At 43.8% G+C, this 18,900-nt stretch overlaps 1 protein-coding gene across 1 annotated transcript in view; it reads right to left on the bottom strand.

Moving 5' to 3' along the window:
• Positions 1–1,260: 1,260 nt before the first annotated feature.
• The window catches only part of LOC127226642 (solute carrier family 12 member 8-like), a 58,579-nt gene continuing 40,939 nt past the window's right edge, over positions 1,261–18,900 (bottom strand). The window contains 4 exon segments of the mRNA XM_051190706.1: positions 1,261–1,357; positions 4,972–5,032; positions 12,116–12,233; positions 15,543–15,640. Of these exon segments, the coding sequence (XP_051046663.1) occupies positions 1,303–1,357; positions 4,972–5,032; positions 12,116–12,233; positions 15,543–15,640 (332 nt within the window). The 3' untranslated portion in view covers positions 1,261–1,302.

Here is an 18,900-nt window from a genome sequence, read left to right as displayed (position 1 = left end):
AAGTTTATTGCTTATATACAATAAACAGATTAGTGCTGCCTTCAACCTTAGCCAGAGAAGCTTCTCTCTGTAGTGGGCATCAGTTAACACAAAGGCTCATAACTGGTCAACGTGCTGAGAATAAGTGTCTATTGGGCACTAAGCCCTAAATGAGACATCTCAGCCCAAGGCTGAGAGAACATAAGGAAGAGGGGCAGAATGAAGGAGCCAGGGAAGGGAGAGGTGCTGCCAAAAGCTGTCCTTTGGACATGGCATGGCCACGGCACTCACAAACTCATTGTAGCTGGGATTACTCACACACAATTAAGTCAACCAGATCAATTCCAGCAGGCAGCATTTACAGGGCTCAGTGTTATCACATACAAAAAGGGAGAGGACATGAAATGGGAAGGGGGATTGCTGCAGGTGCCTGGGACTTGGTGCACAAGATCACGATGCATTGATTACACGTATAAAGTTATCAAATGATAAACAAACAAGAGATATTCTATAAGAAAGAAGGAGGGGAAGGAAGGAGGGAGGGAGGGAAGGAAGAAAGGAAGGAAGCTGAGTGAGTAGTTGCCAGGGCACCAAGCAAGCAGTGGATGTAACAGGCCCAGGATCTGGGTACCAAAGCAGTAAAGACAAAGAGAAGCCCAGGTTTAGTCTACTGGCGCCAGCCTCTGCAGATGCAGGTGGAGACACTCGTGAAGGTCATGCACCAGGCTGGTTCCAGAGGAAGGTATTAGAGGCTGGAGAAGATATTGCTGCCCCTAGCCCTGGCCCTCTTCAGTAGTGGCCTCAGGGTGCCTCCGTCCCCACAGGTCTCTGTTTTCTCTCCTCCATGGCCCGTCCTGGTCCAGAGCCTATCAGGTCGTTGAGTTCTCCCAGAGACACAGATTTCCTCTGAACATCTTCCCCACAACAGATTCAGCTGCTTTACTTAGAGTAACATTCAAGTGCTCAAATCAGGAATGTAAAGCAAGACAAAGAGGGATGCAAAAAGATAGAAGTCTAAGGATGGGAGTCTGTAGAACGTCAGCAGCAGTGTCAGCTGACCCCGGAAAGTGTTTGATCACATGACCCGGGCACTACAGACATTTGTTGAGAATGTACCTAAATTAGTTCTGTTAAGACTTCCTGAAAACTGAATTTGCTTCTGTAAGGCTGGAATCTGCAAACAGAAGTGGCCAAAATGCCACAGTAGACAATCATAGATGTTTTGTCAATATTTATTTATTTATTTATTTATTTATTTATTTTGAGCAGGTAAAAGCCACACAGTTTCCCAGAACTGCTTGCAGACCCTCATCAGGACAGTTGCTAGGGCTCCAGGGAGGAAAGTCTTCTAAAGGTCAGGGTTAACCTCACAGAGTAACTGTGAGATATAGGTACTACAGAGGTCAGAACATAGCAAACCCTTCCACCCAAGCATACTTAACCGTGATTTGCCCTTGGTTTTGAAGGACATTTTGGGAAAAGTCAAAACTACAAAGCAGAAAGCAAGGCTACCAATTTCTATTTTTAAGCCACTTCTTGGCCCTTCCCTCCTCTAAATCATCACAAAACACACCCAGGAGCTGTGGTGAGGCCAGCAAGTTTGATGCTGACTTGGCCAAGGCTCCTCAACCCTCTTCGCTAGTCCAGAGCCATGCACTGAGAGAGGAGCTGTGTGGATTAACTTCTTTTCCTAGGTCCTAACACCTTGGAGGTGACATCCCAGAAATTCGGAGTACACCCTGTAGGTGAACCCTGTAGCCAGTTTTTAGGATTTCAAACCAGAAATGACTAAATATATTCTTGTAAATCAGATTATACCAAATATCCCCACCCACACATTTGAAGCTCAAAATTTTGTGGGCAGCTTCTATACCAAACCTATTTCCACTTAATCTACTTTCTCTCAGGACTAGGTGATGGGAGAAAGAGATCTGTGTAGGTGTGCTGCGACCTCATGCCTCAGACAGGAAGAGGGGCAGAGGTTACCCCACATCAGCACAGCTCCAGGGAGAACATAAAACAACCAGGAAATGCAGCCGATAGAGTTGTCATTCTGTTCACACGCTCTGCTCCGGGGCCCTCACTTCTTATGCCAACTTGAACAGATTGGCAGTATTTCCAGAGAGCTATTGCAAAAAGGATGATAGGATAGGGGCTGGAGAGATGGCTCAGTGGTTAAGAAAAAGCACTGTTCCTACAGAGGACCGAGTTCTGTTCCCAGCACTCAAATTGGGCAGTGTATAACTACTTGTAACTCCAACTCCAGAGGAACCTAATAACTCTAGCCTGCTAAGGAACCTACACTCATGTGCATATATATGCTCCCCTTTCCAATACACATAATCAGAACAACAACAAAGAATGCTTTGGAATGCAGAGAGATGGTTCAATGTCCATGGAGATGAGTGGTGATGATGGCTATATGACAGTATGATTGTATTTAAAACCATGAATATGCACTTACAGATGATTAAGATGATAAATTTTACGTTATGTGTTTAACACCACACACGCACACGCGCATGCACACACACACACACACACACACACACACACACACACACACACAGCTAAGAAGGAAACACAAAGAGAGAAAAAGGATTCTACCCTTACATCTGGAATCAATGGAAACAGGTCCTAAACTTCATTAGCAATGTCTGGGCATGGAAGGTGCAGATATTGACAAACACAAATCACACATCCAGAGTTTCAAAATCAAACCACCAAAATGAAACCAAATAAGCCCTGGGCTGCAATCTGCTTGGACTTGCCTGGCCTGCATCTGATATTGAAAGGGGGGCGCAAGGCAGAAGTAGTTCCCAGAACCCTGAGGCCATAAGGATAAGGAAGTTTGGGTTTCCTGCTAGGGTGGGAAGAAGCCAGAGAGAAGGGGTAGCAGGGGACATTCCCTTCAAGATAAGTCCCCCCACTGCCCTCTGTGTGAGTGTGTGTGTGTGTGAGTGTGTGTGTGTGTGAGTGTGAGTGTGTGTGAGAGAGTGTGTGTGAGTGTGAGTGTGAGAGTGTGAGTGTGTGAGAGAGTGTGAGTGTGTGTGAGTGTGTGGATGTGTGTGTGCGTGACAGGGAGGTGTGTGTGAGAGAGGAATGTGTGAGTGTGTGAGAGAGAGTGAGAATGTGTGTGGATGTGTGTGTGTGTGAGAGAGAGAGAGAGAGAGAGAGCATGGCAGACTCACAGCAGTCCTTCACAGCCTCTCATCTGTCTATACTTGGCTTACAGAGTGTCAGTCACAAGTAGAGTGACACCAACTACCTTTGGCCTAGATGAGAAACATGAGACCCAATTTCACTTTTCCTTAGGCTTTGATCTTGAGCACAATTAAGTATTGGTGGGAATGTGATGTAAACTGAGAATCTGTTGAGATCAGCTCCAGTGACCTGTCAGCCAGACTGAGGGCATGAAGGGAAGAGGACATGAGCCTGAAGGAGGTACTGACGAGCTCAGTCCAGGAAAGAGGAGTGGAGGGCAGTGAGGATGAGTGTGAGCACTGAGTGTGAGTGTGAGTATGAGTGTGAGCACTGAGTGTGAGTGTGAGGATGAGTGTGGGTGCTGAGTATGAGGACGGTGAGGATGAGTGTGAGCACTGAGTGTGAGGACAGTGAGGATGAGTGTGGGTGCTGAGTGTGAGGACAGTGAGGATGAGTGTGAGCACTGAGTGTGAGTGTGAGGATGAGTGTGAGCACTGAGTGTGAGTGTGAGGATGAGTGTGGGTGCTGAGTGTGAGGACAATGAGAATGAGTGTGAGCACTGAGTGTGAGGACAGTGAGGATGAGTGTGGGTACTGAGTGTGAGGACAGTGAGGATGAGTGTGAGTACTGAGTGTGAGGACAGTGAGGATGAGTGTGGGTACTGAGTGTGAGTGTGAGGATGAGTGTGAGCACTGAGTGTGAGGACAGTGAGCATGAGTGTGAGCACTGAGTGTGAGGGTGAGTGTGGGTGCTGAGTGTGAGTGTGAGGATGAGTGTGGGTGCTGAGTGTGAGGACAGTGAGGATGAGTGTGCGTGCTGAGTGTGAGGACAGTGAGCATGAGTGTGAGCACTGAGTGTGAGGGTGAGTGTGGGTACTGAGTGTGAGGGTGAGTGTGGGTGCTGAGTGTGAGTGTGAGTATGAGTGTGGGTACTGAGTGTGAGGACAGTGAGGATGAGTGTGGGTGCTGAGTGTGAGGGACAGTGAGGATGAGTGTGAGCACTGAGTGTGAGGACAGTGAGGATGAGTGTGAGCACTGAGTGTGAGGACAGTGAGGATGAGTGTGAGCACTGAGTGTGAGGACAGTGAGGATGAGTGTGGGTGCTGAGTGTGAGTGTGAGGAGGGAGGATTTGGTACTGAGTGTGAGGACTCTGAGGATGAGTGTGAGCACTGAGTATGAGTGTGAGGATGAGTATGGGTGCTGAGTGTGAGTGTGAGGATGAGTGTGGGTGCTGAGTGTGAGTGTGAGGAGGAGGACTTGGTACTGAGTGTGAGGACTCTGAGGATGAGTGTGAGCACTGAGTATGAGTGTGAGGATGAGTGTGGGTGCTGAGTGTGAGTGTGAGGAGGAGGACTTGGTACTGAGTGTGAGGACTCTGAGGATGAGTGTGAGCACTGAGTATGAGTGTGAGGATGAGTATGGGTGCTGAGTGTGAGTGTGAGGATGAGTGTGAGAGGGAAGAGGACTTGGTACTGAGTGTGAGTGTGAGTGTGAGGATGAGTGTGGGTGCTGAGTGTGAGTGTGAGGAGGAGGACTTGGTACTGAGTGTGAGGACTCTGAGGATGAGTGTGAGCACTGAGTGTGAGTGTGAGGATGAGTGTGGGTGCTGAGTATGAGTGTGAGGAGGAGGACAGTAAGGTGCGAACATCGGCCTCATGGAGCTTCTCCATTGCTGAGTTCTGCACCACACACATCCAGGCCCACACACATCCAGGAACAAGACCCCCAAGGCACCTCCCAAGCCTGGGACACTCATCCATCCTTGCACCAGCCCCAGTGGGCACCGACCTGCAGGAGGGCGTCAGGAGGGACTTCATCCATCGGAAAAAGCTGAAGTTTGAGGCTGATCCTGTGAGGAAGAGGAGATGGGCATAGACGTTGAGGATTTTTCATAGACATCTTGAACCCCAGCTTCATAGGGGCTTACACACCCCTTAAAACACCCACATACACCTTTCATATGTGTGCACATATACAGAATGAGCACACTTTCCCACTCAAACCAAAGAGTCACACAGCCTGCCAGCAGCCTGCCTCATGCTCATGGACAGCTCTCAAAAATACATTTCTATGCTCCCCATCCCTTCAGAGGAGACTGGGTGGAGCCTGCTGTAAAGAAAGGGGAAGGACACTTGCTGCTTTTGCCTTAGGGATGTGTGTGCTGAATGCATCCCTCCACCAGGACCACATACTCTGAGAAAGGGAACATGACTTTTTTGTCCTCATAACCTGATAGGATCTGGCACTTAGATAGTTTCTAACAGGTATTAAGTGAACAACACAGTTCAGTGTGCAGAATTGTTTGAAGTGAGGCATTTGTTTGTTTTTTGTATTAGCCAGATAACCTTTATGTATGACACATTGATCTGAGTAAAGTTCAACCTTAAATACACATATGTAGTAAAATATATATTTATAAAACATATGTTTATTATTCACATAACACACTATATAAATTTATGTATAAAATATGTTTATATATCGTTTATAATATCAATATATTATTGCATATAATTACTATGCAATATAAATTATATATTAAATAATATAATCATTATTGTTACTTAATTATATAACATATAAATATTTATGACTAACCTACTCATATGATTATATTACATAATTATTATTCTATAACATGTTATTATATTATATGTAATACATGTTATATATTATGCATTATATATATATATATTTATTATTGACTATATATATTGAATTTTAGGTCAGTACAAGCTACTGAGAAAGACCCCATCTCAATTAAATGAATAATAACACCTTATCTGGGCTGGCTGTGATAATAAACACATCTTGTCCCAGCATTTGGGAGGTAGAGGCAGGCAGATTTCTATGAGTTTGAGGCCAACCTAGTCTACATAGAGAACTCTAGGCCAGCCTGGTACATAGTAAGGTCTTGTCTAGAACAACAACAACAAATCCCTTTGTTGATGATCTGTCTTAGTTACTTTTCTGTTGCTGTCATGTGACCAAGACAACTTACAGAAGGAAGGATTTATTTGGGTTTATGGTTCCAGGGGTGAGAGTCTGTCACCATCACTGCAGGGAAACGTGACAGCAGATGGGGCATCTGGAACAGAGGCTGAGTGCTCACATCTTAAACCACAATCAGGAAGCCAGGAAATCAAACCGGGACCAGCAGGTGACTTCCAAACCTTCTGTGGTTTTTGAATCTCAGAGCACACGCCTACTGACATATTCCCCCAGCAAGGCTATACCTCCCAAGGCTATCAGAACAGCACCACCAGGTGGGAACCCAATTCAGATGCCCAAGACTATGAGGAACATTTCCTTCAAACCACCACAACCTTGGCATGACGTTACGTATAACCCTCCCACCCAAGGCAGGGGTTCACTCTAGTCCAGGCTGGCCTTGAACTTAAAGGTCTTCCTTTCTCGGCATTCCAAGTGCTAGAATTATAGGCACACACTACCCTGCCCAGCTCAAATTATATATGACTTTGGAAAATTAATCAATCAAAAATTTAGAAAAGACATTCCTCAATTACATGAGCAGACACAGCTGAAATAGACTAGTGAGACCATGTTTAATGCATGATCAAGAAATCAGCAGTGTTTTAAGATGCTTATGTTCAAATCTTGGTATCTTGTAAGGCTTCTGTGGTAAAGCAGAGCAAACATTATAGATCTGCAATAGTATATGTTACTGCAGAGAGGAGAATCCTAATATATCCAGGTAATCAATATGTATTCTATAGAAGATACAAAATAAAAGAGTTATTAATTGCCCTTTCTTATATGTGATCATTTAAATTCTAAATTATCTAAATTATAGACACTGGCCTGAAATTTTATTTCATACTTGCCTGTGATTGGATTTCTGGGAAAATATTTAGATTTCCTATGATGAAGCAATCATTGATGTAATCATTATGTTAATTAAAATATATTCTATCTGTAAAATTAGATGATATAGGATCTTTCATAGCATTACTGTTTTTCTAAGACATTATATTTAGTACATATTTTCACTTTAAATTTCTGTAAAAATATATATAGCAAACTGCTGTAATTCTAAAGATCTTTTTTTCTGGTATGTCCAGATTGTTCTTCTCCATCTGATTTAGCTAGGACATGATAGTAATTACTTTCTGTTTTTGAGACAGGGTCTCACTGTGTGGCTCTATCTGGCATAGAACTCACTATGTAGACTAGACTGACCCTGAACTCAGAGATCTACCCGTCTCTGCCTCCTGGGTGTCCTGCACCTAGTGATATTAATTGCTTTATTTTAAATTGGAGCATCATAGAGTTTTCTGAAAAGCCCCCCCACCCCCAGTGTGTGTGCGTGTGTGCATGTGCACGCATGCTGCATGCATGCATGTGGTGCTAGGGATTAACTAAGGCCCTTGGGTATGCTATGCCAGCACTCCACCACTCAGTTACATCTGTAGCCCTCCACCTCATCTTTTAAGAAATATTTTGTTTTGTTTTTAACTGTCTATGTGTGTGGGTATGTTCATATGATTTCAGCCTAGAAGAGGACATTGAATGCCCTGGAACTGGAAATGGAGGTTGTGAACCATCCCATGTGGGTTCTGGGAGATGAATAATCTGAGTTCTCTGAAAGCACTGAAGGTGCTTTAAACTACTGGGCCATCTCTCCAGTCCTCCTTCAATGTATCTTTTAAAAATAATATTTTATTCACTATTTGAGAGCTTCAGGCAATGAATTTTATCATTTCACCTCTCTCTCTGTGTCTCTCTCTCCTCTTTTCAGATCCACATCCCTACCCATCAGACTTCCAATTTTCTTTTTTAAACCCATTGAGTCCAATTTGTGTTTCCCAGCTTCTCTTGGGAGTGGGACAACCCTGGAGTGTGGTTAACCTACTAGACTTCACACCAATACAGGACACTGACTCTCACACTGGGCATGGTGGTGCATGCCTCTAATACCAGAACTTGGGAAGCAGAGGCAGGCACATCTCTGTGAATTCAAGGCCAGTCTTGTCTAAGATGTGAGTTCCAGGTCAGCCAGGGCTACACAGTGAGACCCTGTCTCAAAGAAAAAAGAAACAAAAAATAAAATGGACTTTCCCTCTCCCAGTAGCTTTTGAATGCCAACATCTCCTCATTTAGTAGTGAGATTTTGTTTCTACCTCCCTCTCTCCATGTTTGGATTTTGTCTGGCTTGAGATTGCAACAAGTCTTGTGCATAGCCACAATCATTGTGAGTACATACGTGTGGCTGCCCTGTCATATCTGGAAAAGACTATTTCCTTGACGTTCTCTGCCACCTCTTTTACAATCTTCCTGCTCCTATTTGGAGAAGATCATGAGTCTTGGGGTGAGGAATGTGGTATGTATGGCCCTTTTAGGGGTAAGCACTCCACAGTCTCTTCATCCTTAGATGTTGATCAGTTGAATATCTGTGTTCATTGCCACCTACTGATAGGGGATGGCCTTCTGTATATATGTTTCTCTTATTGGTCGAATAAAACACTGATTGGCCAGGCAGAAAGATAGGCGGGGCTAGGAGATGAGGAGAAGGCTGGGGAGAGAGGCTCCAGGGAGAGACACCATGCTGCCCAAGGATTGTGGGTAAGCCACAGCCTCATGGCAATACATAGATTAGTAGTTATTGGTTCATAATTAAGAGGAAGATAGACAGTAAGAAGCCCTAACCATTGGCCAACAGTTTTATAACTAATATAGTGTCCATGTTTATTTGGGGATGAAGGGTGGCAGGACCTGGCGGAAAGAAAAACCAGAAACAATTTACTTCAAGAAAAAGTTTCTCTGATGAGGGCTAATAGGTACACTGAGTGTAGCAATAGTTCATTGGGAGCTGTTTTCATGGTATGTCTATTTAGCAGTATTAGGTTCTCTCTTGGGGCTTATGACCTATTTATCCACAGGTTCTTGGCCACATATGGGTTCCATCTCATGGAATGGATTTTAGATCAATCAGAAAGTGGTTGGTTACTCCCATAACACTTGTGCCATTATTGCACTAGTGACATATCCTGCCAGGTCACTCATTTATTGTGGCTCATAGTGCTCCCGGCTGGGTGGGACCGATGATTACTTTTCTCCTCCAGTAGAATGCATAGCACCTTCCAGCACCATGAAAGCTAGCCAAATTCTAGAGGGTAACCAAAAATTGTGGAAATCACCTGTAATGTTTGGTGGTTTCTACATGGAACCTCACTGGTCAAGGACTCAAAAAGAGGCAACCCATTCTGATTCTTGGGTTTCTATTTGCTAGCATGTGGTATCTTGTTAGAGTATTGTACCCCCATTGTAACTCCATTTTAAACTATTTTTATATGTTTATATGTATATTTTGTGAAGCTTCTACAGTAATAAGAATGGCTTTTTCAAAAGTGTAAGTAATCCCTCCCCATATTCCCTCTTCTACCATGCCCTCCCACTCCATTTACTCTTCCTCGTTCCATTATTCTCTCTTCCTCCATTATATTGCTGTATTCTATGTCCCTTCTATTAAAAGCATACTCCCAATGGTCCCTTACTACTTTCCTAATCTCTGGGGTATTCCAAATGAACCATACATATCTAACTATTCCAAGCTAACATCCACATATAAGAGAAAACATGCAACATTTGTAAGGTAACATGAGTCTGTGTTACCTTACTTACAATGACTATCTTCATTCATTACCTTTGCATTCCATAATTTCATCTTTAATAGCTGACTAATATTCTATTGTGTAAATGTACAATAGCCAGGAGATGGAAACAGCCTAGATGTTCATCAACTGATGAATAGGTAATGAAAATTCAATGAATTTACACAATGGACTGTTATTCAGCTGTTAATACATCTTTAAGATTGCTTTATTATTGAGGAAAAATATAAATTATGTGCTGTGGTTTGAATGTGTTCCCCAAAGTTCTTGGGTGGGAACTTTATCTTTAGTGTAAGTGTTGAAAGGCAGGATCCTGAGATGGATGGTCCAGTCATGGTGGCTCTGTTCTCTTAACTGGAGTGATGCTCTATCCTGAGAGTGGCTGAGTTATCTAGGGAGTGGGTTAGTTATCTAGGGAGTGGATTAGTTATCTAGAAAGAGTGTTATTTATCTAGGGAGCTGGTTAGTTATCTAGGGAGTAGACTCCTGATAAAAAGATCATTTCATCTCTCTTCCTCTCCTTCCTTCTCTTTTCTGCTTCTATGAAGGGGGATGTCCTTTTGTATATGTTTCTCTTATTGGTTGATGAATAAAACACTGTTGGGCCAATGGCCAATGAGGCAGTAAGATAGGTGGGACTAGGAGAGGAGACTGGGGAAAGTAGTCAAGAGAGCCTGCCACAACAGGCAAAGGAGTTGCAGGTCTGGCATTCTCCAGTAAGCCAAGACCACGTGGAAACACATAGATAAGTAGTTATAGGTTAATAGTTAAGATAGAGCTAGCCAATAAGAAGCACTAGCCAGTGGCCAATAATTAATATAGCATCCATGTGTTCATTAGGGGCTCAAGGGCAGTGGGACCCTAGCCCAGACAAAGAAAACTTGTTACACCCCTAGTTCCATATCTGCCATGGGATGTCTTTCTCTGTGTTATAATGTATCAATTAGGCCTTAACCTAAGTACCCTCTGGTCCTATGCTTCTCAGTCTCCAGAACCCTTAGCTGAATAATTTTTTGTTGTTTATAAGTTGTTCAGTTTATGGTATTCTGCCTTATTATTAGGAAGGAGACATTTTCTATTTTCTGTATTGTTTGTTTAGACAGGGCTTTATTATGTTGCCCTGGCTAGCCTATACAACTTGCTATGTAGTCCAGGCTTGCAGAGTCTTAGCCCAAACACAGAAGGTTGAGCTAGGTCCAAGGAAGGGTAAGTGCACAGCTTGCCTGTTCTCCCAGGATCCTGGAGACAATCAGACACAGCAGGGAGTCTAGTCAAGCAGGAACTTGTTTATTGCCCCATAGCAAGCATCTTTTAAAGCATAAATAAATAAATCATAGGGCAGGAAAACAGCCAACCAATGGTTTTAAAAGTTAACCTATTATGTGCCTAGGTGCCCTATGCTTTACCTAGTGAACACAAGCCATTCATGCAGTGACCTTATCTGGTTCAATCTTGGTAACCAATTACCCTTTTTTGTAAACATCTCAGGACTCACCTTCCTGACTGGCTCGTGTGCCCTTCACAGGCTGGCCTTGAATTCACAGAGATCTGCCTACCTCTGTTTCTTGAGTGCTGGGATTAAAGGTATGCAACATCATACTTGGCTATTTTCTTTTTCATATGTGTAGGTTGTCCACTGATATAATCTCTTTTATTCCTGGTTTTGGTCATTTGCATCTTTTCTTATTCTGATTGGTCTGCCCAGAAGCCTACTGATTTTACTGACCTTCTGACAAGAATGTCCTCCATACACACAAGCGTTTAAACACTGGGGACTCAGAGGGTGGCACTGTTTGGCGAAGTTTAGGAAATGTGGCCTTGCTGGAGGGGTGTGTCACTAGGGGAAGGCTTTGGGGTTTTAAAGCCTCTCTTCATTCTTGGTGTTCTTTCTGCTTTGTACTTGTTGTTCAAGATGTGAATTCTCAGCATTCAGTTCCTGGCTCCCTGCCTACTGCTTGCTGCCATGATGGACTCTTTTTTCCTTTGGAACCCTGAGCCCAAATAAACCCTTCCTTTTGTAAACTGCCTTGGTCAAATGATACTATCGCATTAACTCACAGCATAGGAAATGTACAACATTATACTACATTAGTATACTTTATTTCAATACATTATTTTATCCTTGCCTCTTTCGCCATTGTTATCATCCATTTTAGTTCTACAGGTCTTGTAAGTCTCAAATTATTTGCCAGTGTAATTCATTTATAGTTATTTATGTGCATGTCATATTTAACACGAAATTCTTCAATGGAAACTAGAAAATATAAGGGAAATAGTAGCACAATGACTTAGCCACTTACCTAGGTAAAGACTTGGACTGGACTGGCCAATGTAGAAATACACAATGACAGCAACACCCATGCTAAGTAGGGTATAGACCCACTGAATCACAAACATGATGAGAAGGGATGCAATGGCCTACAGAAATAGATAGGAAGAGTAAGTCACCTAATGGTTTTACATAGGGTAATCAAAATACAGGACTATGTAAGGCCTTAGGAGACAGTGATCTCTCTGAGCTCTGAACAATTAAAGTTTGCTTATAATAAAAGTAAGTAAATAATAGTAGTAAATAAAAATACTTATAATAAAAGTCTGAATAAAGTTTAATTACATGAAATAAATAATAAAGTTTACTTACTAGGGTAGGTGGGGTTTTTTTGTTTGTTTGTTTGTTTATTTCTTTCTTTTCTTTTTGTCACTTGTACTTTTGACAACTTGTACTAGGGCCATCTGGGAATAGGGAACCCAGTTGAGAACATGCCCCCTTCAGATTGGCCTCTAGGCATTTTTAAAAATATTGTTAATTGATGGGGAAGGACCCATTCAACTGCGGGTGGTACCATCACTGGGCAGGTGGTTCTAGAGGGTATAAGAAAGCAGGCTGAGCAAGCCATGAGGAGCAAGCCAGTAAGCATGATCTCTGCTTTAGCTCCTGCATCCCGTTTCCTGCCCTGACTTCTTGCCCTGACTTCTTTTCATGGTGGACTATAAGCTGTAAGATGAAATAAAGCTCTTCTTGCCAAGATGCCTTTGGTCAATGTTTATCACATCCATGGAAAGCCAACTAAGACAGGTGGTTAGTGTTGGCTGCTAACTTTATAGGATCTAGAATTACCCAGGAAGCAAACCTCTGGGCATATCTGTGAGAAATTTATTTAGATTATATTAGTCCCTGGATGTGACTGTGAGAGGTGGTTTTGGTTAGATTAATTGAGGTGTTAAGACCTAAGGTGACACCATCCCCTGAGCTTGAGTCCTAGACTTCATGAAAAGGAGGAAATACAGGCATTACAGGGAAGTACAAGCTGAGCACAGGCATTTATCTTTCTCTGCTCTCTGACTATGGGTGGATACAATGTGACTAGATACTTCAAGCTCCTGCTGCAAGGACTCCCTGGTAATGATGGACTGACCGTTAAACAATGAGCCAAAATAAGTCCCAACTACAACAGAAAACTGGTACCAGAAGTTGGGTTGTTGCTGTGACGAACCTGACCACATGGCTCTTAGTACTCTGGAACTGGTTTTGCAGGCAGAATGTAGAAGAACTTTGTGATGCTAAAGCCTTCTGGTACAGCACATAAAGTTTAGTGGGCCACTCTGTTTTGAATTGGGAAGACAAGAATGCCAATAGGAATGCAGACAGTGGAGACATAGCTCCTGAAATTCCCAATGGGAACAAGGACTCTGTCACAAACTGGGCTAGAAGGCATTCATGTGACATTTTGGACAATACTGTGTGGCTCCATTCTGCCCATGTCTTAAGGACTTAAGTAAGTGAAATTGAATGTAAAGATGATAGATTAATTTGTTTGGTAGAAGAATTACAAAACAGGAGAGAATCCAGGCTATGGTATGATGACTTTCTTCTGCACTTTTTTGGTCTACGGTGAAAAGGTGTAAAAAGTTGAGCATGAAGGTAGAAATTAAAGTGTGGTTTGCCAAGGATAAGAGTTTAGCAAGTTAAACTATGAGACCAAGGAGCATGCTGAAAAAGAGGCTATAACTGTTAAAGAGAAGCATTCTGCTTTGTAATGGGACAACAAGAAAGATGTCCCCCAGGCAAGACCTTACCCATGAAAGGGTCCACTTTTCAAAAAAAAAAAAAATACAAAAAACAAAAGCAAACAAACAAACCACAAATTCTTTGGAAAGGAGAGAGTCAAAATCGAATTACAGAATGTCACTGGAGGGGGTTCCCTATTCCTCAGAAGCACCTGCTTAGAGACACATTTTCCTAGGATCAGCACACAAAAACTGATTCAGCTGTGGTCCAAGGAGACTAGGCTGCATCCATAGCTAGCCACAGGACTGAGGGTGTTGTGACATCTTGAACCACAGTTTTCAGAGAGACATTGAGGTCTGCCAATATACTGCAAGATTGGAGCCCCCCATAAGGAGGCCTTGAGAGGCCATGGTGTGAAACTGTGTGGTGAAGTCTACGTTACTATACGTACTATGCGTTACTATAAAGATTCCAGGATATCTGCTGAGGAAAGCTACAGCCATAAAGGACAGCAGGCCCAAGAAAAAAGACTCCACAGGCAGAGGAGCAATCAGGGTAGGCTATCCAAACCTTTTTGATCCCATATGATTCCACAGCCCCAAGATGGTAGGTGTGAAGCTGTAGGAATTGATGTTTACTGAGTTTTGGGTTTGCTTTGTTCTGATCTTCTTTGCTATTCCCCCATTCCTCCTTTTTAGAGTGAGAATATGTATTCTGTGCCATTGCATACTGCAAGTATGCTAACTTGTTTTAATTGTGTGGGAGTTCATGTTTAAGAGACTGCCTTGCATCTTAGATGCGACTTTAACGTTGGGCTTTGAATGCTGTTGAAACTGTTAAAGGATATAGGGGCCTCAAAGTAAACTAAACACATAATGCATTATGAAACGGCCATGAGCATGAGGACAAGGGGTAAAGAGTTATGGCTTAAAAGTTAATGGTTTGGTTGTTAAACTGACAAGAGGTAGAACTGTGGTCGGTTAGTGTAAATTGTCAACTTTAAAATTGGGATCTAGAATCCTGATTTTGGGTTCTGGAATGAAAAGAGTAACTATACACTTACTCAAGCAAGTTTTGTGGGGAAAACACTCTTTGAGGATAACCCCTGAATCAAAGCCACCAGCAAGAAGGCACTCTGTCTTAGTTACTTTTCCTGTTGCTGTGTTATGCTATCCTGACAAAAGCCACTCAAGGGAGAAAGGGTCTATTTTGCCTCAGTCAGAGGCTCACAGCCATGGCCCGTCATAGTGGGAAGTCACAGCAGTGAGGATTTGAGGCAGCCCGTCACATTGCACTGACAGTGCATAGCTCACTCTCTCAGTTCAGGTCCCAGCCTAAGGAATGGTGTCACCCACACTGGGCAGCCCTATAGGCACTCCCCAAAGCCTGTCTCCAGTCCACTCCACATCTCACCAAGCTGACATTGAGATTAACTACCACACTATTTTACACTCCTCCCTACAATCAGCAAATTTGCATGAAATTAGTAACCCAGGGTGATCAGATACGATTATTTAAATGATAGATAATAGATTAAAATGAGTGGTTGATTAAATGTAAATCTTGTCATAATGGTTCATCTGAATTCTAATAAAACAAGCAATTTAATCATGTTGATGCTAATTACTACCTTTTCTTCCCTTACATCTGTCTCATACACACACACCTTCACCTAAATCTTTTCTTAAGGACACTGAGATCAAGAAGAAATTACTCACCCCAAACAGGGAGACCCATGGGTTACACATGCAAGTATAGGAAGCACTTGGTCTCCTCTGGACCTCTTGCTCCTGAAGTCGGCATTTCATAAAGAAATCTAAAAAATGAATTGGCCAAATACTTCATTACTGACTTACAACCAATCCCTCTCTAACTTTATAAGTATATATCTACAAGCTCATAAGCCCTGATTTTGCAATTTAGCCTAGAACAAGCTCCAAGCACTTGCTCATGGAGAAGGAAGGAGGAAGGACTTACGGCACAGATCTGAAAAGAATAGGCAGAATGGCCAGAGTAGAAGTGGAAGCTTCCCAAGCCCGCTGCACATTTGTCCCTCTCTGTCGTCTGGGGGCACCCAAAGCCCCTTTCTTCCCTGTCTTTCAGATGGAGGGGTCAGAAGCCAGGAGCTGGACCCTGGGGTTTGGGTTCCCATGTGGCCACTGGAACTGTTGGGCCAGGCTGGCTTTTGTCTACAATGGGATAGATTTTGCCACCGTCTAACAGCTGGGCATTTAACCTGGTCTCAGATACACATCAGAAGCTGACAAAGGAGATGGGGAGGGGGAGCCCTCCCCGGATTCCTTCCTCTGGCTGTTGAAGAGGCCGAGGGGACCAAAGATCTGAGCACAGCAAACTGGTCCCACTCCCTTCGCCACGGACTTCCGGCACATGGGAGCGTCCGGAGTTGCATGTTTGTTAGTTAGCTCTATGCCTTCTCAGTTTACATGACTCCAGACATGCCCATTTAACCGTGAACATGCGTATAGATCGATTCACTGTGTGTCCTAATCATCGTGAACCCTCTGGGCGAGGTGATTCAAACAACTGGTAATGCTGGATTAACCTTGCTGTGTGTTTGTGCCTCATTTTGACACTAAACTTCTCAGGAAATGTTTCAACCCCTTAACCTTCACTTCCCAGCATCAAGTCGTTCTTCAGCTAAAATACCCGAGTGTGCCAGCCCCTCTCCTGGTCCTTTGCTCCACGTCTTGATCCTGTCTCACTCCCAATTTTCCTGTTTCCTTGGACTGCTTCTCATGGACCCTGTCTCTTTGCTTGCCTGTCATCTACCCCTCAGGTCACAGTCCCTATCACTGCCTCACAAAAGTTCACCCCTGCCACAACAATCTAATTCCTCACAGTGTTCGCATTCCTTTGTGCCACCTCCTTTCTGTCACAGAATTTGCTATCATTGCATCTGCGGTCCTATATACTTATTTATATCTTTCTGTGCCCCCTGGAGTACATGTGTCTTGGGGGCAGGATCCAGGTCCATCTTGAGGCTAAGGCTTACAGCTGGCAATCGACACGCATTTCAGTTCAAGTCTGCTATTTTCTCTGGACCCCGTGCCTTTTAGAACTAGTCCCTCTGGACCACAGTGGTGGTGCAATCTGTAATCTCAGTGCTCAAGAATCTAAGGCAGAAAGAAGGATCACAAATTCTAGGCCAACCGGGGGCTACACAAAGGGACTGTGATTTAAAAGCAGAAACTAAACCAAAACAGACCTAGCTCCTCCAAATTATGTCAGATTAAATAGATTATATCACACCTTGTTATAATACCGGAGGCCTACTGTTGCCTGTTGACAGATTTTCAGGGAAGCAACTGGATCGTGAAAGCTATGGTGTCATAAATGGATGCCCCCTGATGATTTAATAACTTGGTAACATTATTAGGAGGTGAGAGAACCATTAGAACTGGTTCTTGGTGAGAGGAAGGCGGTCACTCGGGTAGGGGTGTGCCTCTGAGAGGTGTGTGGTGTCCATTACGAGGTGAGCAGGCTACCCTCTGCCCCCATGACATCCTGCAACACCACAGGCCCAGAGGCAACAGACCAGACACCTACAGACTGAAAGCCAAAAAATGCAGCAAAGAGTAAAGACTGACTCCTCCCCTTCAAGTCACTGCCCCCGGTGTTTGTAACAGCACAGGAAGTCCAACAGTTCGCCCTTTGTCGTGTAGTCTTTTACCACCTTCCTGGTTATGTCTTGCATTTCTCTGGGTAAAGATTTCAGCCCGTGCCCTGCCATCTTCCACTGTCAGCACTGTCTGCCGTCATACTCGGTAACTTCTGCATGAGCAACACATTCAACTCCCTTCCCTCTCAGTTCCGTGAAAGCTTCGCTCCAGCACTCACTCACTTTGATTTCTCCTCCCTTAGCCACACTTGAGGGCTGTCATCACAGGTAACCTAACATTTTACACACACACACACACACACACACACACACAGAGAGAGAGAGAGAGAGAGAGAGAGAGAGAGAGAGAGAGAGAGAGAGAGAGAGAGGGGGGAGAGAGTCTCTGTATCATACATACACTTTTTTCAGTTTATTTTTTTTCTGCCATCTTTCGCTCCTGGTCCATACAGGGACCCTGGGATATTTCTGTTTTCCATTTCTCATTTCCTGTTTTCACTACTATCCTTCCTAGCCCAGGTGTGGCTATAGTTTAGACACTTAGTGCCCCCAAAGCATCAGGAGGAGGAGTCTAGTGCAAGGTCTTTTGTCAGTGAGGCATGTTCTTTAAAGGGACCCTGGCCTCCTCCTCCTCTGTGGCCTGGCCATGATGTGAGTGCTTATGTTCCAACACAAACTCCTGCCATGAAGTGTTGTTATCTTGACACAGCCTTCAAACAAGGGGCTAACTGGTTACAAGAGAAAATTTCCCAAACTGTCAGCCAAAATGAACCTTTTCTCTTTTTAAGTCTGTTGTGTCGGGTGTTACAGCAGTGCAGGTGTTAATGCAAGTTACAGTAATGCGGTGTAGTGTGGGTGTCAGAGTATGTGGGCGTTACAGTAATGCTGTATTATAGTAATGCAGCACCGACTAACACGGTGACTCGGTCTAAGACAGCCAGGGCTCCCTAGCACACACATCTGTGCCCATGTTAGTCTTCTCAGCGAACTTGTGTCCACTCAACTCACTCTCCTAAGTGCTAACATAGCAAACAGAACTTTCATCCCTCCGATCCCCGTATCTTCGGCCTGCCTGTGCTGCACCCTCTGCTCCAATGTTCCTCCTCTACAGCACATGCTCAGTCCCTTTCCTACCCCAGACACATGCCCCCCTCACCTGCACCCTGGATCTGGTGCTTTTGGTCTGCTCTGAACTTTGTTCTCACATTGCCAATTTATCTATTCCCTCCTGAACCAGTCCTATTGCCTACAACCCCAGAGCCTTTTCTCTCACCTAAACAACGATTTCCAGGTTACTCAGTAGCTACTCTGAGTCTGTATCATCTTTAAACTTAGGTTTTCCATTTCTAATTGCCTCGTCAGTACTTCTCTTGGGTAGGTTGCTAAGCACCCCAAACTTAGCATAGCTGAATCAGAAATCTATCCTTCCCAAGACTCTT

This window comes from Phodopus roborovskii, unplaced genomic scaffold (genome assembly GCF_943737965.1).
Source record: "Phodopus roborovskii unplaced genomic scaffold, PHOROB, whole genome shotgun sequence".
NCBI classification, from domain to species: Eukaryota; Metazoa; Chordata; class Mammalia; order Rodentia; family Cricetidae; genus Phodopus; species Phodopus roborovskii.
Note: the sequence above shows the minus strand (reverse complement) of the source record. Positions and strands in the feature narration are given on the sequence as shown.